Source organism: Pyrgilauda ruficollis, unplaced genomic scaffold (genome assembly GCF_017590135.1).
Source record: "Pyrgilauda ruficollis isolate IOZ18807 unplaced genomic scaffold, ASM1759013v1 scaffold41, whole genome shotgun sequence".
NCBI lineage: Eukaryota > Metazoa > Chordata > Aves > Passeriformes > Passeridae > Pyrgilauda > Pyrgilauda ruficollis.
The window spans coordinates 6,160,076-6,184,017 of NW_024525601.1; the positions used below are offsets into that span (position 1 = coordinate 6,160,076).

Sequence of the window (23,942 nt, forward strand, 5' to 3'; positions counted from 1 at the left end):
AGTATTATAGCACAATAACTGGAAAACCTGTTCTGAGGTAATATTATGGCTCTCTTCAGACTATGCATGCAGACTATAAACCAAACTGGAATATTAATACCATTGTCCCCACTGTGGCATTAAGGGGGAATTTGAAGTAAACAGAACTCATGAAACATTAAGTCACAAAAAAAATGCCAGCTTCTGCCCTCTACAGAGGGCTTCATCCCTCTACTTTATTTGTGGGATGGGATTAAATGACTGAATTATAACTGATAAAAACACCCTCTATTACAGATATTATACCAAACATATTATTAATATAAACTGTTGCTTCATTTTGCTTCCAGTTCCACTGCTCACAGACCACAACAGAAGTTTAGCTCAAGCTCAATTCATAGGGCAGCATTTCTCACTGTATCTGGGGAAGAATCTGCATTATTCCATTACTTTAACTGGGACCAACCACAGAGAGGATGAACTTTCACAATCATAGCAAGCAATTAGCTTCTAGAATAACAGAATCAATTAGGTTGGAAGAGACCTGTGAGATCATTAAGTCCAACTCATGACCAAACACCACCTTGTAAGTGAGACCATGGCACTAAGTGCTACATCCAGCCTTTCCGTGGACACTGACTCCACCACCATGCCGGGCAGGTGTGGTGGTTGTTGGAGCAAGCTTAACACACTCATTCACGACAGCAGTCCATTCCAGTGTATAATCGCCTTTTCTGTGGAGGAATTCCTCCAAGTCTCCCAGCAAAGCCTGGTGCAGTTTGAGACCGTGTCCTCTCGCTTGTTGCCTGGGAGAAGAGGCCGACCCGCACCCGGCTATAGCCCTTTCACAATCATAGCAAGCAATTAGCTTCTAGAATAACAGAATCAATTAGGTTGGAAGAGACCTGTGAGATCATTAAGTCCAACTCATGACCAAACACCACCTTGTAAGTGAGACCATGGCACTAAGTGCTACATCCAGCCTTTCCGTGGACACTGACTCCACCACCATGCCGGGCAGGTGTGGTGGTTGTTGGAGCAAGCTTAACACACTCATTTACGACAGCAGTCCATTCCAGTGTATAATCGCCTTTTCTGTGGAGGAATTCCTCCAAGTCTCCCAGCAAAGCCTGGTGCAGTTTGAGACCGTGTCCTCTCGCTTGTTGCCTGGGAGAAGAGGCCGACCCGCACCCGGCTATAGCCTCCTTTCAGGTGCTTCCAGAGTGATAAGGCTCCCCAGAGCCTCCTTTTCTCCAGGCTAAACACCCCCAGCTCCCTCAGTCACTCCTCACAGGACTTGTGCTCCAGACCCTTGCCCAGCTCCGCTGCCCTTCCCTGAACACGCTCCAGCCCCTCAATGAATTGCGGGGCCCAGGACTGGCCACAGCACTGGGGGCGCGGCCTCACCGCTGCCGCGTACAGGGCTCTGTCACTGCCCTGGTCCTGCTGGCCACACTGCTGCTGACATAAGCCGAGACGCTGTAAGAGCAGAGATTTAAGATCAGTTTGCCAGAGTCAACACGCCAGCGGGAAAAAAATAGGAAAGCGTAGGAGTGCGGCAGAGCTGGACGCAACTCCGCCCGCTCGCCCGGAGAGCGCGTCTGAACCCTACCGAAGGCGACCGGGGGGACTCAGCAGCGAGTCCGCAGTCCGGGACTCACCGCCGCCGCACGGACACTTGTCCCGGGGCGAAGGTGAGTGAGAAGTGAGAGGTGAGGGTGTTGCTGCCGCTGCCCTCCCGCTCCCCGCCCTGCCGTTACCGCCAGCGCCGCCGCCGCCGCCTCGTCGCAATTTCAAATCCGCCCGCCCGGACGTCGCCCAGAGCGCCACACGGAACTGCGTCACGGCCGGGCCGCGGGCCAGCAGCGCGGCGGGCGGGGACGAGGGGCGCTGGGAATACAGGGAGGAGGAGCGGTGGAAAGAGAGGGAAGGAGGATCCCACCCCCCGGAAGGGCCGTGCCCGTACGGCGACTGGTTGTGCCCGCGGTGAGTGTGTGCCGGGCGCTGCTTTTCTCCAGCGCCGAGAGTTTTCCTAGGGAAAAGCCCGAGCTCTCCGTCCCGGTGTGCCGCCGCGGGGATGGGAGTCGGCGCTCGGCCTCAGCAGCGCTGGGGCCGTGGCTGCCCCTGCCCTTGTGCCTGTATTACTGCGTCCGGGTGCTGTCTTAGTGATCCATGTCTCTATATGTAGATATATACAGATAAATATATAGATATACGTGTGTGTGTGTAGACACAGTGTATGCACATATATATAGCGTGTATATATGCGTATATGTGTGTGTTTATGTGTGAATATGTATAGCGTGTGTGTATATATAGTGTGTGCATATATATAGTATGTATATAGTCTATATAGCATGTGTGTAACGTATGTAGTAAAGATATGTAGTGTAAATGCATGTATATGTGGTGTGTATACTGTGTATAGATATACACACATGTCATATAGTGTTAGATGTAATTGGTGTGCCATAGGGCTGTTTTCTGACTTGTTCAAAAGAGTAAGTGCATACCGTGTAAAAGTATAAAAAGCCGTGTAAAATTTAGTTACTATAAAGAAAGTAGTGGTATAGGGATGAACGTAATGGGGAAATCACCTGAAGTCAGAAGGTGTAGCAGTGTGCCCTGTGTGTGCATGGAAATGTCTGTCAGAAGGTAGGTGCTAATTTATGAAACGGTGATGATTCTGTAAAGTGAATTCTTATAAAAATTCCCACAGGAGGAGGTTGCTCCAGGAAGGGCAAATGGTTGGTGAAGGCTGTGGTTTAAGGGAGCTGATTTTTCGGCCTGAAACGGGGACTTACGATGTCCGTGGTACATCGTCTGACAGCGGGATGGCTTGTGGATCATCTCTCTTTCATCAACCAGTGTGGCTATGAGATCTGTGACTCCTTTGCACACCCTGGTGGTGTCACTCGCAATACTTCTGTCACATCTACTGAAGACTGTCACAGTATTTCTACTTTTGCTGCCACCCCCTCATCAAGCGACGGTCCTTCTTACGGTCCTGGAAATGCCCTAGAAACAGAAGGTAAAAGAGCAAAAAAGAGATACGTGTTTCGGGAGGAGTTCTTTGATATTTCTAAGCCCCATATAGCTGCAGCTCCTGAGGAGCAGCTGTGTCAGGGATGCCCTGAGGTGAGTCTGACAGAAATAAAGACCAACAGCAACAAAGAGGAATACCAAGAAGGAGCAAAGAGTGACATTGGAGATTCTCTTGCCACTGCTAGGAAGGTATGTTATCTGTAACATAATAAATTACAGTAATCTCTTGATAAATAATATACTACTAATGTTATTTTGCATACCTAAGTCTTTTTAGGTAGTGTAGAAGAGTGGGAACTTTTGAGAATATTCCTGTGTCCCTCATGTCAGTAGTGTGCATTCTGTGTCTCATAAGCAGTGGATTGCTCCTAAAATGTCCTGACACTGGTTGTGGTCAGGTACACAGTCTGAAGATGTGGTAGCTGTTGAGATTGTGCAGATTAGCAAGTTGGGAAGGACAGTATGAATTTACTTTCAGTGTTGTTCACTACTGTTCCATATGGACAAAAGAAAATAAGAGTCACTGGTCTAAACCAATAAATGTAATCATGAAGACATAGTTAATTTTTTTCTTTTATTGGTAAATTGCACTTGGCAGCAGAAACTTTTAGTATGGGCCCACAGGAGGCATGAGCACAAACTGTGCACTAGGTACCTTCAGATCCTAGTGCCATGAATAATTTAAAACAGCTTCAAGCCTATGTACCTTGTGAAAGTCTGCAGCAGGTTAGGTATTTTCAGATCTTTTTGCTTACTTGACTTGTACTTGTGATAGAAAAAGAGATGGAAACTTTGTTCTGCTTTTAAAGAGTTCATTTGTAATTCAGGTATGTTTGATTTCTTTTTGCCTTTTATTTCATTGTGGAGTGATACGGATTTTGTTGTTGTTGGTTTTTGCTAATTCTGCAGAAACGTAAAAGGAAATGTGTATTCAACCAAGGTGAACTGGATGCTTTGGAATACCATTCAAAGGTAAGTTGGAAAAAAATGTATATTTTGTAAGTACTGCTATTTGAATTTGGGCATGCAGAGTGGAGGGCATGGTTGCAGACAAATTCTGGTTTTGTAGCTTGTTCCACTGGTGAAAAGAAGGAAAGGAAAGTCAATCTCTCCAATCCTTATTTGAATTTGTGCTTACAGCATATATCTTCTATGTAGATACACGTGAAATTGCATCTGAGATATTACAAAGAGCTGGAAGCTGCATTCACAAAGTAACTTGGACTGTTGAGACAGCTGGACATTGTGTTGTGATGAGCTGACTATTAGAAATTGGCTGATTTGAAATTGGCAGCGTAACCTGTTCTGAAGATCAGTTCCTCAATGTTTCAGGACACTGTGCTGGAGTTACTTAACACTTTTGTGACCAAATGTGCTTCAAAATGTCTTATTCTGCAATTGAAAAAAAAATTTAATTCTCTAACATTTCATATTGTCCTACTAAAACATTATGAATGAAATGGAATTCAAGTCTGTATGCTTATGTCAGTTGTGTACTGGTGAAGATAAAACTGAATTACATTGAAGCATAGTAGTAAATTGTAGAAGTGCAATCTGTAGGTAATTTTTTATGTATTCTTACTGCTTTCCCAAGTAGTGATGTGAACCTGAACTAGGAGCTATACTTGATTCCTTTCTTTTGACAAAGGTTTAGTCATATTGGGCTTTTTGCTTAAATCTGTTCCGCTTGAACTACATTTAGATGACTGCGCTTTTTTTCTTTTATATGGTAACATCTTGTAGTAAACATGTGCAGCTTGCTGATACAGTGTAGGGGTCCTGTGGTTATCACCTTAAACGAGAAAACTTTGAAGTTCAGCATCAACATGGGTTTGAAAATGCTAAGCCTACAATAAAATCATTCAACAATAGAAATAAGGAAAGAAATTAAGATAAGAAGTTTGATGCCTTGGAGGCCTGTGTAACTTTGGTGATATTTGGTGAATATGTAGAAAAGACAGAGTTTGAAAAAATCTGTGACTCCAGTTAGCGTTTTATATCATCCACAGATTAGAAAGTATTGGGTTTTTATTATATTTGTATTATTAAAGGTTATAGCTCTGCAAGTTAACCCAGATTATTTTGGCACTTATTTATATCTGTACATTCATCAAAAATAAACCCAAGCAACTGCAATTTTTTGTTTTTGCAAGTGAATCTGTGAATTTCAGCTGTTGAATCCATTTATGAATTTCAGTCAGTGTCAACATAGGGAACAGTACAAAATATGCTAAATTCCTTCAGCAGCGATTTGTTAAATCTCCTGCTTTGATTGCTTCATAGTCAAGAGACTTTGTCCACTTTGTCTACCTGTGACTTAACACATGCATGTAAGAACGTATAATTTCTGAAGATAAAGTTTATTAATTCTGTTGAAGCAGTATGAACTTTTTTTATCACAAACCTAGGTATTAAAAATGTATGACTCTGTACTCTCTGGTATCTAGAGGTGGCGCTATTAAATTATAAAAAAAAGCCCTTTTTCTTCCTCTTTCACTAAGCTGGGAATTGTAATAAAGTGCATTTTGTAAAACCCTCTTGTAATCTTGAAGATTCTGTAATCAGAAGCTTTTGAAACCACAGTATCATGGCTTTTTACAGGGGCTTTAAGAAAGCTCCTGTTATTGACAATGGACAAATGGATAAACCCACCTCACTGACAATCAAAACTCATAAAGGCTCCATGATTTGGAAATAAAATGGGTCTCTAAATTTTGTGAAGGGGAGGTGCTGACTCCCCAGCAGGTGAATGACAGTGTATATACATCCAAGAATCGTGTCATCCCAGACTGACTAACAGGCTATTTGAGATGTTTGCCACTTAGGAAAGCTGCAAAAATTGAGTTCTGATATTTTAATTTGATTTACTGATTGTGCTTCTGTATGACTGTAAAATGCATAAACTGTTGTTTTATGAAGTGAATTGAAATGTGGAAAATGATTTTTAGATTCCAGTATACATTTCAATTAAAAAGATGTTCATGGGCACAGTAACTTGAAATTAAATTAGAATTTTAAATTAAAGTTCTGATAATTGCTTTGAAATTTGTGTTGGGTTGAAACAATGATATTCCGTGTCTGTTGTCTGAAATGTTTTATTCAGTAGTTTCTTGCTCTTTCTTTCTCCAGCCTTCTAATTATTCTAACTTTACCAAAAAATGAAAACCAACAACAGAAGTTAGCATGTTGTCCTGGTTTTGGCTGGGATAGAGTTAGTTTTCTGCTTGGTAGCTGGACAGCTAATGCAGAGTTGATGGAGTGGGAGTGCTGCAAATGAAAAATAAACCTTTTTTTAAGATTTCTAAAAAGCCCCAGAGTTAGCGTATTGGATGCTAAAGGTAGATGTGTTGCCCAAATGTCTGCACCCAGCTGCAGCTGCTTTGTCCCTTCCAGCCTGGTCAGGATAGATCAAAAAACATCAAAGATTCTCATTTTGGGTTTAGCAGGAGGATAGTGTTGACAGCAACAGTTCAAACCTCAGTGTGTTAAGCCGTGCTTACCCCAAGTCAAGGAGTTTTCAGTTTCCTGTGCTCTGCCAGCAAGCAGGTACACAAAGGAAGCTGGGAGGGAACACGGCCAGGACAGGTGACCCAAACTGGCCAGAGGGGTATTCCATGCGTAGGATATCATGCTCACTATATAAACAATGGGAGTTGGCCAGGAGCCATGGATTTGCTACTAAGGGATAGGCTGGACTTCAGTCACTAGGTGGTGAGCGATCTTGCTGTGCATCAGTTGTTTCTCTTGGACCGTACTTCTCTCTCTCTCCCACTTTTCACTAATAAAAATAATGATAATAATCTTTTAGTTTCAGTTTTTAAACTGATCTTATAGTAGCCCATGAGGTTTGCTTTTTCCCTTGGATTCTTCTCCCCACCAGGGACTGGGAGGCATGTGGTGTGAGCGAATGGCTGTGTGGTACTTGGCCAATGATCTCAGTAATTGGCAAGAATCCTTTTCCCTGCCTGCAGATTGAAAATGTTCTGATTTCAGTTGCATTCCCTGGTCAAGTAGATACTTGAAAGATTTTTTTTTTCTTTGTTTTTTTTTGTGTCACCATACAGGTCAGGAAGCTCATTTGGGAAGGGACTTTACATTTAGTCCAAGAGGGACTCAAAAGTGGTTTTCTTCACCGTAAGACTGCAAAACTCAGTTGCAGGAAAAATAATGTTCCTCAGCACGTTGTCTGTGGCTTGGCTGAATTATGTGAAATGGCAAAGCAGTTTCCAGCTGTGAATGAAAGTGACCATCAAGCTGTATGTGTGCTAGAGGAGGAAACCTCCAGTGCAGAGCAGGACCTGCTTTCATGTGTTATGGAAAACAACTCAAACTCTGCAAAGATAATTGTGTTAATGGGGCAGAAATACTTGGTGCCACCAAAAAGCAGTTTCCTCTTATCTGATATTTCATGTTTACAGCCCCTGCTGAACTGTAAGTATCTTTAGGTGTTAGAATTTACCCCTTTTCTCCTGCCCAAGAAAGGCACTTAGTGTCAAGATAACTCAATTAACAGATTTTAGCATAAAGCATCTCACTGATAGCAAATGCTGCTGCAGGCTTTCAAGGTGATATTTCTAAATTCGTGAAAACAGGTAAGGACTTTCAAAGGAGTCTTGAGTGGTTAGGAAATCATGTCATGAGAGGATTATTTATCTCCAGGAGGCTCCTTTAAAAGTCTCAGCCAAAATACAGCAGTTTGTGACCATGTTCTGAGCCACTGTCAGCATAGAAGTCACATAAACACGTTGAATTGGGACTAGCTGTGCTGCTGGGTCCCTGTCCCACAGGATGAGCCTTTAGCATAGGTAGGTCCGTGCTGCTGCTGAAGTGGTGGTCCTGGTTTTTAGCTAGATTAGACCATGGGGGAGGGATGAGATAATGCACCATAAAGCAAATGTTCACTTACAGACTCATCCTGTTCAGTGGCAGGGTCTTTTTAGATTGGAATAAACTGGTTGTGGAACAAAGCCTAGTATCCCCCAGGGAAGATAACAGTTTGAGAGGCTGTTGCACCCGGGTGGAGGGCAACACTACTTTAGCAAGACCTCCAGTAGCAAACATGACTTGACTTTTCAGCTGCTGTGTTTCACAGCTGAGAGTATTGGCTTATGCAGAAATTAGTGACAGGGAAATGAGGGGATTTTAGAATAATCAAGTTCTCTGTTTAAGTAGATCAAAAGCTATCCAAGGCACTATCCTCAGCCCTAAGCTGACAGCATGCATCAGTCTTCAGTGCCATTCCATTAGCTTTCAAATTGGCCTTCATTACTATTATTTTTATCACTATCACTCACAGCTAGGCTTTATCAGACACTCTTACAGGAAAGATGTTGCCTGTGAGCAAGAGCTGGGCATTACTGCTCTACCTTCTAATCGGTAATTTTAGATTTTTTTAATTGCACATGAGAAGAGAGGAAGGATATGTAATTTAGACATTATTTTTTTAAATTTTGTTTTTTATTAAGAAGACATTCAGCAGGTAGAATCTTACTATCTAAATAATAATTTTGCATTTGAAATCCAAAATCGGGCTAGCTACCTTATCTGTAGGAAAGAAAGATTATTATCATTCTGCTATCACTCTGCACAGTGGAGCATATAAGATTCTCCAAGGAGTTACAGAGCAGTCCAAGAAATCTGAGCAAATGCTTTTGAAATAAACAACAGTGAATGCTAACATAATGCCCTGACTGTAGACTTTTTTTTTCTGAGTAGATCTGCTGTGCATTTTAATTATTATTTTTCTTCTTCCCTTTCACTTGCCAAAAGAGAAGTAATTCTTGCTGGTCAGTCCACTGTAAGGATAACACCTCCGATGTTAAATGAATAATATGTAGTATGTAATATTGTAATCACATTTCATGAACATCAAATACTAAGCTGTTGTTCTTATCATCAGATTCAATGAAAGAACAAATATGTTCTCTGGAGAAATAAAATTGGGGAGTTCTGTTTTTTCATGGATGTGTTCTGTATCTTCTATCCTCCAGCTGAAGTAAACTCAGCTTCTCCTATGAAAACTCTTTTGGTTCTTTTGTTCATTGATTCCCATTTCACACGCTATGTCTAGCTATCTGTCTCTCTTTACCTCCAGTAGTGCAAAACGGTTTTCTAGGGCTGGCTTGAAGCTCTGCATGTCCCTGTTGGCCTGACAAAAGATCAAACAGGGCAGGAATCTTGCATTCAGGGCTGTAGCTTTTCACTCAGCTGGGTGCCTTATTGCATAGCTTCTGTTGGGAAACTTGGAAAATTTTTTATTTTTGAGACTTGCACTCTGCTATCCATTTTTTCCCTGAAAGTCCTAAAGATACTTAAAATTTTTTGGAGGGATCTGACTCAGACCACATGAAAGTCCTTTCCTTAGGTAATCAGCCTAAAAATATTGAATTTTCTGGATATGATTATCTGAATTAAAACAAGCATGTCAAAAGTCTTTTTGACATGCTTTTCTTATTTGGAAAGAGCAGAAGAAATTTGCAGGTTTGATATATATCTGTTTTAACTCATAGATATTTTTAAAAGCTACTTTACTGATTTTTCTTTTTTTTCCCCTTCATTTCACTTGCCAGACAAGAAAAAATATGATATTATTGTGATTGATCCACCATGGGAGAACAAGTCTGTTAAAAGGAGTAACAGGTATGTTTTATAGTAAAATCAAACAACCTTTGTCATCGTAGCTTACAAAGGGTAATTAACATTTAATGTATTGATCCAATCCAGGACCAGTATAACTGTGAGACTCTAGCTCAAATTTATAAATATTTTCACACATGCTTACCTTCAAGTCTGTGGACTGTCTTAGGTATTTCACTGAAATGTGTTGGATACTTGGCATACAAGATATTTGCAAGAGTAGATCTTAAATTATCTAGCTGGTGAGAGAATGTTAGCCCTTTACAAAGAAAGTATGGATTCAGCTGTTCTGTAGGGCCCAGGTCATGCACATATTAGTTTGTAATTAATAGGGTTACTTCAGTGGACATAAAGCTAGATAAAGGTGTAAGTATTTCCAGGACTGAAATCTTGCTCAGAGGTTTAAGTGCATTTTTATTTAATTTGAGGTGTAACTTAAGCTTCAGTCTAATGCTTAGAAGAACATGATAATGCAGCAGTGAAATCCTCTAGTGCAATGGGAACTCTGAGTACTGTAGCTTATGAAGTTATTGACTTAAATTTTTATGGGCTTCCTTCACTGCTGAGTAACATCATGTTTATGCAAGTGGAGTCCTCTTGATTACCATAGAATTGTATCTCTTAGAAAGAAGGGTAGACAGGAAATACGGTCTTGCAACTTTCTAGAATGAAGTTCGCTGTGGCTTTTGATGCTTATTATGAAGACATAATTTGAAGATGTAGAGACTGATGTGTAGTCTTTCCTTTGAAAGCCCTTCAGAAACCTCTATAAACTCTCATTCAAATGAGACATTTCTCATTCAGAAATGTCTTTCTTGAGTATATAAGTTACTCAGAGAATAATTGTAGTTATGAGCATAAGTTAGTCACCAAGATCCTTTCTCCCTTATGAAATAAAGGCAAAGAGTGGAGGAGCTATCACTGCTCATAATTATCTTGTTGGCAGCTAATCATTGTGAAGCATTTCTCATGTAGGTGAATATTTTCTCCTATAGACCGTCCAGGGGGTATTTGGATTTTATCCTTGTTCACTGTTTCTCACTGTAGTAGCATTGTTTGAGGTCCTGGCTACCCCCACGGTGGCTGCCGATTTTCATTAGGCAGTGTGCCAGTAATTTTGGTGCTGCAATGTGTAGGTTCCATGAGCTGCAGTTTATTGATAGTGTAGAATTGCATCATGAAAAAAAATGGTAGAACAGGACAGGATCTGGAAAGCATCCGGAATTCACCAGTGTAGCTTTCAGTTAGCTCAGAAAAGTGCAGAATGTGTTTGAATAACCTAGAAAACTTCTACCACAGCTGATAATTTAAAAAAATGAACAACTTGTGAAAATAATTGGAGAAGTTATTATCTCTAATGACCTCTTCACTTGCCATTCAAATTAGTGTGACTCACTTGTCATTTTCATTCAGAAGAGAGTTTATTATGAGAAGTGAATTGTATTACTTTGCCTAAGAAGCTGCTGTTCACTAAATAGCTTTGCTCTGGCACAAAGATGAGAATATTGAGTTACATCTGATAATTCTTAAATGAAACATGGGCTTCTACACTTCAGAGTCACAACTAATAATGCTTTATTTTGAGAGATAGTGGAAGTACGTAGTTCACGGTTCTGCTCAGTAAAACTTATGTACATACACTAATGATTTTGTATAAAATCTCTCAGAATTGTCCACTGGGTGTCAGTCTTGAACTATTTTTATGACAGATTGTCAGGAGGTAATTCTTGAAGTGACTGGTCTGTGTAATTTTTTAATCCATTTGTTCTGCTTTGCAATTTTTATGGTTGGTATATGCTAATTTGCTTTCTCACTTTATTGGCATAGGTACAGCCACTTGTCTTCATGGCAAATCAAGCAGATTCCTGTACCAGCACTAGCTGCTCCAAATTGTCTTGTAGTCACGTGGGTGACTAATAGACAGAAGCACTTACGTTTTGTTAAGGATGAACTTTATCCTCACTGGTCGGTGAAAACACTTGCTGAGTGGCACTGGGTAAAAGTAAGTTCTTAATTTATTTTGTTGCTTTCTTGGAGACTGAGTAGACTTGCACTGTAACACTTTGTTTTCTTCTAATTTGTCTATTTACTACCATTTGCTTTGGTATTTGAAAGCTGTAATACCATTACTATCCTTCTTTTTATAAAGGAAAAGGTCTTGGAACATTATGGGATATTAAAATTTTCTGCTGTATATTTTTAACTCTCTTGTGTCAGATTACTACAGCTGGAGAATTTGTGTTGCCTTTGGATTCTTTGCACAAAAAGCCCTATGAAGTTCTCATATTGGGGAGAATTCAAGGAGAGGTAAAGGAAGCCTTAAGGTATGTCAGGCTATTTATGGTAAATGTCCTTTTTTTTGCAGCTGCTAGGATTCCCTTTATATGTATCACTTACTCATAAGGCAATATAATGTCCCAAAATATTTTGGTTGATTGTGGACCTAAAGATAGCCTTATTAGCTTTGGAGTAAGGGAGTGCCTTGGTGAGACTAAAGAATGGAACCCCCTGACTGTTCCTGCATCTGCTGTCTTGAGAAACTGTCTTGGACAAAAGCCTTGTGGAGAGGGCTTCCTTTGCTGACAGGTTCTCTTGGACCACAAGTCCTTTGCACAGGCTGATGCCATTTTGGGGATACTGCTGTTGTTCCACATGTTCCATGACGTGCAGGACTGCATTGTTTGTTCTCAGTGGCTTTGCATGGCTGTTGTAAACCATGTTTTGGCCAAAGCCTCAATGATTGCATAAACTGTCATTTTGTATATTATGTCTGAGCAGCATTTAACTTTCCTTGGACTTCCCTGAAGTTTGTGAATGAACACTCTGTGTGTTATCTCCCATCTCAAATAACTCTGCAAGAGCTGTAGCATCACATTGGGTTAACATTAATTCAAATGTTTCTTTTATTTTCTGATTTATATGACAGGAAATCTGAAGGTGTTCTTCCAATTCCAGAGCATCAGTTAATTGTCAGCATACCCTGCAGTCTGCATTCACATAAACCTCCTCTTGCTGGTATGTTTTAGTTTTTTCACCTAATGTTTCTGTAGCACAGTGATCTTGAATTCCTCATTATGGGATGTACCTAGAAATGCCTTAATTTCCCATGTGTCAAGCAATTTTACTCAACAGAACTTGTGGTTCCTCTAAAAGTCTTCTGAAGCATCTCAGAAAATTAATGTGAAAATTAATGTGAAAACTAGAACTTCAAGTAGTACTGTGTGAACATTTTGGGTAGACGCAGAAAAAATGTTGCCTTTTTCAAAATTTATCTTTTAAATGCTGCAAGACCAGTTTTACAGATACTTCATATATGAAGTTGTGACAAATGACCTAATTTACCTTGTGAGGGAGAGAACTTTGGGAATACATAAAATAGGAAAGCAGAAACATTTCATCCTGAAATAAGTGTTTACATATCTGCATTAATAGATTATATGCCTGCAGTACAATTATGCCTTTAAATCCAAAAACGTAACTATTTTAAGACTGCTAACAAGAGGCAAAAAATCAGGCATGCCCTGCTTGGTTCTGAGGAGCTGTATTTCACTCACTGAAATTGATGCAGTAATTCCAGCCAGCCAGTTAGTGGGGGTATAAATTCAACTCTTTAGAACTAGTCCAAAGAATTGTTCTGGAGCACTTCTACTGATTTTGTCAATAGGAAGTGGTACTTCTTTCATCATTACAGCACCGTAGAGCTTAACAAGTCTGTGGTAAGAAATATGTTTAATACCTCTAATAAAATAGATTTCATCCTCCACCAAGGGGGAAGCTCATGATGAGACTGCAAATATTCCAGGTGTTTTATATTCACATCAGAAAAGGCAGGTAGAAGAAATGTTTAATGCTCTTGGAGAGGAGAGGTGTCACACTTTGCTTCACTGATATGCTTTCCTTTTTCTCTTCCCAAGAGGTAGAAATTCTTTTGATCTGAACAATTGTTGTACCTCCAGGGATGCTCTAACATCTGTGTTTGGGGGCTTGCATTTATTAAATTGCCATATATGTATATATCTACATATACACACACCCCCTTGTTAAAAACCTAGTAGGAAGGATATACTTTGGTTAGCTAAAAAATAGAAAAAAAAAAAGAAGGGCAGTTCTAGGAGGATCTTTGTGCCATCCTGAAGCCCCATCTTCAAGAATTAGGGCTACAGCAGGGGTCATATGTGTTGATTTAAGCTAGTGAACAGTGGGGTCGTTATTTATGAGGCTGTCACCTAGGGTCTCTTTAGCAAGCCAATACTTGGCAGCAAACTTGGACACAAACAGGAAACTTGTGAGGTATCCAAGGGTGCAAACCAGCAGTTTGGATGTATTACGGAAAATATTAGTGCAACAGTGGTCCATATTGGAGAATACTTTGTAAATTATCACTCTGACTGGACTTCGAAGGAAACTGTCCTTCCTAATTTCTTGTGTGTATTTCTTGAGTCTTTACTTGAGTGATGGGATTTGATAACATTGTGCAGCATTTACGTTTGTCTTTGAAAAAATGAACTTGCTGTGGAGCAGTATGAATTATTTAAAAGGTTTTTGTGAAGATCCACGTATAACCTACAGGGTTTTTTTTGCAGGTCTGTGCAGAATATGGTTATGTAATGAAAAGGTAGACCATAAAGCAAAAACTGATTGCTGATGCTTTGACTTCTGTGCTGTACAAGCTGTTGCTTTCATGACCAGGCAGTATTCTCAAGCAGCCAGTAGAGAGCAGCTGAGCTACATCCTAGAGAGGGGTTCAGAAGAAATTTGAACAGAAGCAGAGATTTGGCAAGGGAGGAGAAGGACACTTGATGAGTCACACACATTCTTTATGCTTTGTTTAAGTAGTAACAAAGCCAAAAATATTAGTATTTACTGATGCTGTCTGGCCCTTTGTTTCTTATTACAACAATAAAGGTTGTATGTTGGTACATATGTAGCCACTTAATGACTGATTATAAGAGTTTATCTCTCTGGGGGAAGAGAAAGATGTAAATTAAAGTAAGCCATCAAAAAGAGATGTTTGTGTTCCTACAGTGCATTTAACCATGAAATTGCAACTGTAGGGGTTTTTGGTGATGCATGTGCTGTGTTCAGTGCTTAGAGCTCTAATATGTCATTGTAAATGTATTTAAGCTGCTTTATGCAAATGTGTTAAAATCAAATTTTATTACTCCAGGTTTTGATTCACATAACAGCAGGTTTTCTTCCTAATTCAATTCAATGGTGCTCTTAGAGGGCAGAAAAGATACTGTGTTACAGATATGTATGAAGTTCTACATAACTTCACAAGACCTTTTTTCCTTTTCCTGTATTATAGATTGTTCTTGTTACAGCCATTGCTTTTCTAGTTTTTAAGTATATGCATTTATTGTTAGAAAAGGATACTGTTGTGTAGACTTTGCCTGAAAGCAGTGGAATTAATTCTTGGCTATGTTCTAACCAATTTGCATATATTCAGCAGAACTGTGCAATGAGGAGTCATGGGAGGTCCCCCCTCTGTAGCAATGATGGTTTATCAGGCCACGTTATAAAGATTTTCTTGGAACTAAAAAAAAATTAAAAAAAGAACTAAAAAAAAGTAAATGCCTTTTGTTTCCTTATGGGCATTGTGAGCTCTTGCAGTAAGATTAATTGATTGGTACATCAGCATCTAGGTTTAACTTGAAGTTCAGGAAGAATGCAGCGCAGATCTTTGAGCTGGATTTCAGATAATTTTCTGGTCCAGGGTTTAGACAAATTGGGCAATAAGAACCTCTACGTTGCAAACTCTTTTGAAGGGTTATTTTAAACTGAGATAACTTGTGCTTTGTGCTTTGCATGGCACACTGATCAGGCAGTGAAAAAGCAGACAGTTATTTTCACTTTATATATCCAATTTGTCAATGAACCTGCTTTTTAGGCAGTGGAAGTTAAAAAAACAAGGAGAAACTGTTGCTTGTTTCAAAGATAATTCTTTAGCTCATTTAAACATTTTAGGAGCATGCATCTTCAGTCGTGTCTGGGATTAGGAGTATGCAGGTGTGTCAAGTCTCCTGCCTGGCCACTGGATTGTGATTCAGAATGAGATGGGTTTTCTGGAACTGTTGTGTCTGCCAGCTGGCTTTGTGCTCACTTCACATGTCCTAGGGCATTAGGTGCTCAAGTATCAGTATCTCAGTTGCTGTCATAGTGTTTGTGACACCTGTAAGTGATAAAGAATAGGCTGTTTATCATCTATTTAACCTGTTTCCTGTCAGTGGTATCTGTAAGTGGGTAGAAGTAATTGTGTTCTGGGTTTTGTTTTTCAATCTATTCGTGTTGTAGAAAAACTCAATACTTAATTTTTCTACTGATGGAACTCCTCTAAGCTGTTTTCAGATGAAAAAACCCCAAGGGTTTGCTTGAGCGCTGCAGATCAGATCCATGTGTCTTATGATAGCCTACTGGTAATGTAAAGGTCTAACAAAGAAGACATAATTTGTGACTTGAACACTGATTTTTCCTATTTGAAGGAAACCAATGTAATGAGATTTTAAGCCAACAAAATTCAGCTCTTTTGATATGGTAATTTTGTTGCAGTGCAAGTTACTGCCTGATGTGATTATGTAAATGCCTACAACCTAGCAATGAAGAATCATACTATAATGTGATCTCAAATTATATGTAATATGTCTTTTTTTTAATATGGTTGCAATATGGTTTTTTTTTAAAAAGCCCTCTAAGTTTAAAAAGATGCTGTCTCTGCCAGAAGGAGAGAGGGAGATTCCTGCGACTTCTTTTTTAAATTCCAGAACCAAATTGATAGAAAGACTGGCACACGTTTTGTGCTTCTGTTGAACTGATCAGTTTCTTGGCTACCTCTTTTTTGCTTTCTAGTGAACCAGTCTTTGAGGTTGGTTGAATCTCTGAAGTGTGCTTTTCAAATTTGCTCTTTTTAGTTTTTGGTGCCTATTAAAACTGCTTTGGATTACTGAACCTAATGCTATGATGATTATTTTTGACTTACGAGTTTTAGGATCTACCACCTCTGGGGGCAATCTGTTCAGTGTTTCAACACCCTCATTGTAAACAATTGTTTCCTTATATCTAGTCTGAATTCATCCTATTTTAGTTGAAAACCTTTATCCCCTGTCCTATTCCTGCAGGCCCTGCTAAAATAAGCTTGTTGCCTTCTTTCTTATAGGCCCCATCTAAGCATTGAAAAGCAACAGTAAGGTCTCTCTGGAGCCTTCTCATCTTCAAGATGAACAACCCCAACTCTCAGCTTGTCCTCCTAGGAGAGGTGCTTTGGCCCTCTGATCAAATTGTCAGCAAATTATGCACAAGAAGTTCTTATCTTAATGGAGCTGTGAAAAGAACAATAAATTTTACCACTTTTTTTATTGTGATGTGTTTGCAAAATGGTATTAAGCAACTACTCATAAGTGGTGTCTAATTAGATGAACACCCACGACACCAAACAGTGCATGAGTTTTCTGTCAGAACGTACATTTTCCTCTAAACTTCCCCGACTCTTCTCTGCAAATGCTAGATTTGTTTAAACATTTTATATTGCCTCTAAAAGAAGCAGGTTTTTGGAATAAGATTGCTTCTGGTAGCAGTATTTTTTAGATTAAAAGCTGCCTTCATGATAACTCATCTGAGACATTCATGTGACATTTGTTAAAGATTGGGGGAAGGCGAATAGATTTTTATCTTTTTTTTTATTTTTATGCCAAAACACAATAAAGCCTGGAAACACCCATTAAAAATATTTACAGAAAAGTTTTTAATATATTGGAGCTTTGGAGGAGATGATCATCCAGGAAGGAAATGCATCTTGGGGTTGGCTAACACTAGAAAGTAAAGTGGGTGCTCATATTTCTGCAACAGGAGCAGTCTGTGGCCTGATCAGCTGGAGTCTCACATAGGGCATCTGTGACTGGCAAACTTGATGCAAAAACTCAGTACTTGGATTGCACAAAAAAAAAAAAAAAAAAAAAAAAAAAAAAAAAAAAAAAATTTCCTCTCATACTTTGGTGTATGTTGACTGGATATATTTTTGCTTTCTGCAGTGATCATATCTGAAGAGACTGAGTGAAGCAGCAAAATGTTGACCTTATGAGCTGTATGTTTAAGTGACAGAGATTCAGAAATCACTGGCAGATCTGATCTAAAAATGACCAAAGTATCCTTTGGAAAGGGATATATTTCCATAATTTTTCTTCTTTTATCTTCATCAGCAAAACAAAAAACTTAACATGCAATTTTTAGTAGATAAGTTTTTCAGTCTTTCTGCTTTCTCTGTGTTGAGTGCTCCTTATGTTTTTGTACACAATGTTTTTGTAGCCATTTCATGAAACCTAGTTAAGGGGTTGCTCAAACCAGCCATAGACTAAATGGCTCTATATGACAAGTAACACATTTAACAATAAACTCTTTGCAGTAATACTTTTCAAGCAAAATGCAAGATCTTTTTCTATCACTCCAAGAATACCAGTCATGATCAGTGACACGGTTGATGTTAATGACAGGCGTCTTTATATTTGGATTTAGGCATTAAAAATGCCTAACTGCAAGAGAAATTTGAGATATATGTTACTGAATAACAGTAACAGGTATAGAAATATCTCTTCAGCTGCCAGATTGATATTGGGGGAGAAAATAGTTCCTGCATTTTTACATCCATTTTAGTGCTATACTTATTTAACTGGTGTAACTTTTAACAGTTGTCATTACAAAAATACTTTCATCCCCTTTAAGGTACAGAGGAAAAGAGAGTGTGCTCTTAATTAAGAAAAGGGTTTATGTATGTATGTATGTATGTATTTATTTATATAAGTATTGCCTCCATGTTATTGGAGCTAAGTGAGGCTTTAGGACGTCTTTGGTTGATATTAGTAAAAAAAATTCAGAACTCATCTATGTAGAGGCTGAAATAAATCCTCCTTCCCTTTTGCTAAATGAAAACCAATAAATCAAGGCTACTGAAAGCCTTGACAGTATTTTTCAGAATCTCAAGGGCATTTATTTAAGATTACTTTCTCACTATAAATAGTCCAGCTATTTGATGAAACCTCTGAAATTAATTTGCTGTCTCTCCCTTTTTTAATAAAACATTCATTTTTTTCATATGCTAGCATCACAGGGGAGGTTTTACTTTTTTACTGTTGTTATTTGTGCCATTGTCATTGTTGGTGTCTTCTTTTTTTTTTCTTTTTTCTCTTGCACAGCAGTTCTGGCAGAGTTTATCAAGCCAGATGTGGAATGCTTGGAGTTGTTTGCTCGCAACCTACAGCCTGGCTGGACCAGCTGGGGAAATGAGGTCTTGAAGTTTCAGCATATTGATTATTTCACTCTTCTGCAGAATGAAAACTGAGCAGGGTCTCATCTATACATCTATACCTTCTCAAATTCCACATCTTCCCAGGGGACTCTTGAACTTAGCTTTATTACTGATGGTGCACCTAAAGGTAATAGAAATAAAACCAATTGCATTTCAGAATTCTTTAAGTGACAAGATATTTGTTTAATGCTATCTCCCCTCCGTGCAAGGTGGTCCCTTATTTTGATGATCTGAACATATTTAGATACTGATGTTGTTACCAAAAATCAGTAAAGATAAAACTCCTTAACACCAGTGTAGCATTAAGAAGCAGGCATTCTTTATTTGCCCAGACACGAGGCAGTATCTTCTCTGAAATATTGTGTATACTGATTACAGAGAAAGCTCCTGTTTATATGCTGTATATTACATACATATTCATTGACCTTCCTGAATAACATATAGATGATATAATTTCCCCAAAGTCATTAACATTTGTTCCCTCCCCTTTGCACACATGTTCTTCTGTAACAGGGGTTTCTTTGGTGGTTCCTGGTGGTCAGCCACCCCAAAATCATATTTGACCATCCAGTGAACTGGTAATAAAAGTTGGCATAACTGGGCTGGTTACTCTGCAGTTTTCCTTCTTGGTCAGTGTTTAACATGACCCTAGAGAATAAGCCTTTTGTGGTTCTATAGGCTTGTGGTTTTTGAAGAATAATCATATTAACCCATCAGGTTAACATGGTGGGTTAAAACAATTTTTCATCTGCCAGCAATGTTAAGAGTGTAAGTTCATCCCTGTTCTTTTTCAAACCTCAAGAAAAGAAAGGTATTTTAAAGTATTCTCACTGCAGCTATCAAATCTGAGCTGATAGCACATTGCTGCTGCTGTTGTACTGTAGCTCTTATGCTATTTTTAAAGAATTATTATGTATTGTTTTACAAGAGTCAATGGAAGCAAACAATTCAGAATGATACATGTTTTCTTAAAGTTTTTTTTTTTTTGCAAAACAATGGATTTTAAACTAAAATAGTTATGAAGGCAGTGCATCTTCCTACATATTTGTATGTGTTTGTCTGCCTCAGAGAAAATAAAAGGAGCAGTGCTTATATTTACTGGCACATGAATTCTTGACTGACCATATTCTATGTAAAATTATACTTTTAAAACAATTGATAATTCTGTCTTTGTGTATATTAATTTTTGAACTACATTGTAAATGACAGTTTCAACATATTAAAAATTCTGAAATTTTAACAGATTATATGTATTTTTTAAAAGATTCTTTCATTATGTTCTGGCACATTATAAAGCCATGCCAGTGAGCTGTATTTTTCAGCTAACCAAAAAATGATCCTTAAAAAAATTAAAGAATTGTACACTTTGTGTATCCTTTGCTGTGCTTAGATTTACTTTGAAAAATACAAAGAAAATGTAATGAGGCCTCTGCCACTTACTCATTTATAGCAGTAGAGGCAGAGGTGCTGGACAGACTGATTTTCCTGATGGCAGGTTCCTGAGTTCTGACTGTTTGTAATGGAGAGCAAAATACATTGCCTAACTTCTTTACCTTCATTTCCATTTTGGGAGCCTGGTGAGCTGTGAAGATTTTTTTAAGTTAAACTTCAAATGTTAGCAGAGTATTTTTTGATAATTTTGTAATAAAGATGAAAATAAAAACTCATGTCTTATTTGCAGTTTCTCTATTACTGTTCAATTCCATGTTTTGCCTATTGGAGCAGTGGGGTTAATAAAACAAGGAAAATGCTTTTTTCTTCCTTCTCCAACAGTTAAACATATACTCAAAATAAGTAAATAATGTAAAAGTGGAAGTAGTTATCTAGGAAAACGTTTCTTGCTGCATAATTTTATTTAGTCTGTGTTTTAAACTGTCAGTATATAAACAGTCTTACCTACAGCTACAAGGGGTAGAAAGTTCTTTATTTGCTTTTAGTTTTAGAAGATATTCCCTACCTGGATCTTCTGCTTTCCCAGTCCGAATTCCCCTGCCCTCCCAAGATGCTCTCATCCAGTGCTAAATGATGTATGGGACTCAAGCATGGAATAAATGATAACTGCTGCACTTATCTTGTTTTCTCTTTGTACTCTACAGAAAAGCACAAGAAATGACAATGTTGTCTGTTCCACATCCGCTGCTATGAACAACTCCAGATTATCTTTTTAATTCCAACTAAAAGAAAGATGAACAATCTTAGAGATCAAGAAAGCACTTTCTCCTTTGAGCTAAGCAGCAGAACCCTTCTAAGGGAATAACCTTCTTTAGGCTTGTTAAGAATTGATGACCTTATTAATTTCTCTTTTCTCTGGAGTCCCTTTGCAAATAGTGGCTTTCTGGAATCCTAGAATAATTAAGATTGGAAAAGACCTCTAAGATCAAGTCCAGCTGTTAACCTAGTATCACTGTGTTCACCACTGAACTGAAGCAGCTGAGCAGCTATTTCCAGCACCTGGGAATCCAGCATCCTAAGTATGGCTTGTATGTAGAGGACTTGTGCAGACAGAGTCTAAGCTTCTCATGCTAAGTCAAAAGTTGAAGATTGGAACTTGTGTCATACCTGATCCTTTCCTAAATAGTTACAAAATTGTGCCTTGGACACCTGTTTGCTGCTTTTCCACTGCTCTGGCTGTGAAGAATATGACAGAAGTGGTGTTCCACATCTGCAGCCAACCTGGAACCATTGCATTTTCTCGAGAGGAGAACTTAACTTGGAAATCTCATGGTGGTATTAGCAGTTGATAGTTTGAATTTATAGGGTCATCTTTTGAACATAATTTTTTGCCTGTTATGCTGAATTCATTATTTAAATAGCCCCTTACACTTTTCCAGCTCTCCAAGACCTCAGCTGTTCCTAACCAGCCATCAGATCGTTCAGTGTCTGTCAAAAGATTCTTCTGAGGCAGAATCTGCAGCATACTGAAAGATCAGTGGTGATCAGCTAATATAACAAGAACAAAGCAATTTAAGATCTGGTTTCCTTTTATGTTATATATGTCAATTGCTCAGAGGGAAAAATGCTCTCTGTTGTGTCCTTGTATAAAAAAGCAGACTTGCTCTGAAGAGTTTACAAAGTTGGTAAGAAATGAAAGAAAAAGGGAGAAGATAAGAATGAAGGAATACAAGATGGTAAAGAGATGTTAAAGGTGTATTTAATAAGTATGAGCCTAGGTATTATGCACATCTTCAGTGTTCCTAAGGAATTGTAAGGTTGTTTCCCCTGTTTTAAATGGGATTTTCTTCTTTTGTATTCTTGTATCACACATTCAAATAAAAAAATTGGTGGAGTGTGTTTTTTACTTACAACATTAACAAAATAAAAGGGTTTTTTAAGCTATAAATTCTTCTTGTGGAAACTTGGAGAAGTGACAACTGTGATTACTCAAGAATTTTCAGAAAGTATGTTTGGTACATCTGTTGTTGTTTTAGCAGGACAATGGTAAAAGTTTCTTTGGCTAGGTGTTCTCTACTATTTAAAGCCTTTTAAAATTATGTCTTATTGCAAAAACACTCAGTTACATTACAAAAAGAAGTAATTTTAAGCCTTTTCTATATGAAGAGTACATCAAGTATCATAATCAAACTTTTATGAATCTTCAGGTTTGAGTGTGATTTTGAAATGTCAAATTAGCATATGACCTTTACTTGTATTTTTAAACTTCTGTGAAGTAAAAAGAATTATACCAGTAAGATATATTTTTGGAATAATGATTGCTAGGCATGTACTCCTGTGGAAACAGCAAAACTTCTTTTGCAAGATTAAACATTATTAAAGAAGTGAGGTACATGAGGAGGTCGTACCTCTTCATAGCATTCAGCTTGGGTAGGTAGCAGCAGCAGCAAAGGGTTGACTTTTAAAAATAGATTTCCAAATTACATAAACAACTATAAATTGCAGGAGATAAATGCCTTGATAATTGCGTTCATTAGCCTCAACATACCAATAAAGACTTGCCTACTGCTTTTTTTGGAGTGGACGTAAGAGGAAGAGAATGGAAGGTGGCTGGAGAATAGCCAAGGGGTATGAGGTATGTTCCAGTTGCTGAAAGAAGTCTTGTGGTGTCCCAGCTGGCAGGTTTTTTCACAGAATCATAGAATAGTTTGATTTGTAAAGGATCTTTACAGGTCATCTAGTCCAACTTCCCTGCAATGCGCCGGGACATCTTCGTCTGGATCAGGTTGCCAGGAGCCCTGTACCCAGCCCCTACCTGACCTTGAATGTTTCCATGGCTGGATCTGCCAGTTTTTTGTGGAGGGAATTGTGTATGTGCATGCGTGTGTGCAGTAAAGCTGACCTGTTGGAGTAGTGTGAACCAGTGGTATACAGTGCTTTGAATAACAACGATATGTGCATTGCTAGAAATTTAATATCACCATATTTTTACTTGTCAGTGTCCTAATGTTACCAGTTTGTGGGGAAAAGGTACTATTTATTTGGTTAGAGATGCCCCAATACCATACATGTTTTGAAAGCTTGCCTGGGGACTGTTTAGTTGATATATTTTTGCTTGGTAATCTTCTGGAAGCATCACATTGGCACTGATGAGTGAAGAGCATAGCAGCTGCCAAGGTGTGTTCCCGTGACCCTGGCCACATCTCAGAAGCATGGGAAGCCTGCAGGAGGTCAGGTGTGGTTTCGTGGGTTCTTTGGCAGGTTCAATGTGCCTTGACATCACTAAAATGACATCAGAGCTGTTCTAATGAGGCTGGGTTCCTTTGCTGGGCCTAGCTATGAGGACTTTAATTCCTGGCATAAAGGAGTTGAGGTTATCACTTTGTCAGGGTTTTTCTTCATGTAGACTGAAATTTTTCTAAAGAAAGTTGCTTTTTACTTGCGAACATTTTTTATTCAACCTGCTGAACTCTTGGTGTGCTGCAGAGCCTGGGCTTTCAGCTCTGGTTCTGAGCCTGCCACATGGGCTGTTTTGGAATTAGAGAGTCATAGGCTGTGCTCTGAGGTCTGAAATTCAAAATGCCTCTGGTCTCAA

The 23,942-nt window shown here is 38.8% G+C and overlaps 1 protein-coding gene across 6 annotated transcripts; it reads left to right on the plus strand.

Moving 5' to 3' along the window:
• The first annotated feature begins 1,841 nt into the window (after positions 1-1,841).
• Positions 1,842-22,393, plus strand: METTL4 (methyltransferase like 4). 6 transcript variants are annotated; one of them, XR_005955985.1, is made up of 10 exons: positions 1,842-1,965; positions 2,699-3,213; positions 3,934-3,996; positions 7,089-7,455; positions 9,594-9,663; positions 11,488-11,662; positions 11,878-11,984; positions 12,587-12,675; positions 18,843-19,082; positions 21,052-22,393. XR_005955985.1 is itself a non-coding variant. In XM_041477732.1 (9 exons), the coding sequence occupies exons 2-9, from the start codon at positions 2,785-2,787 to the stop codon at positions 18,986-18,988; spliced, it is 1,446 nt and encodes a 481-aa protein (XP_041333666.1). In that variant the 5' UTR covers positions 1,842-1,965; positions 2,699-2,784; the 3' UTR covers positions 18,989-20,635. The 6 variants fall into 6 exon arrangements, 5 of the variants coding, with proteins under 5 accessions (XP_041333666.1, XP_041333667.1, XP_041333669.1 ...); XM_041477732.1 differs by lacking the exon at positions 21,052-22,393 and having other exon boundaries at positions 18,843-20,635; XM_041477733.1 differs by lacking the exon at positions 21,052-22,393 and having other exon boundaries at positions 18,846-20,635.
• The last annotated feature ends 1,549 nt before the right edge of the window (positions 22,394-23,942 follow it).

Excerpts from the sequence above, each read along its gene's own strand:
- METTL4 (XM_041477732.1), top strand. The coding sequence starts at position 2,785 with ATGTCCGTGGTACATCGTCTGACAGCGGGATGGCTTGTGGATCATCTC. Across the intron at positions 3,214-3,933 it reads CTCTTGCCACTGCTAGGAAG|AAACGTAAAAGGAAATGTGT; the intron begins GTATGTTATCTG and ends CTAATTCTGCAG. Across the intron at positions 9,664-11,487 it reads TCTGTTAAAAGGAGTAACAG|GTACAGCCACTTGTCTTCAT; the intron begins GTATGTTTTATA and ends TTATTGGCATAG.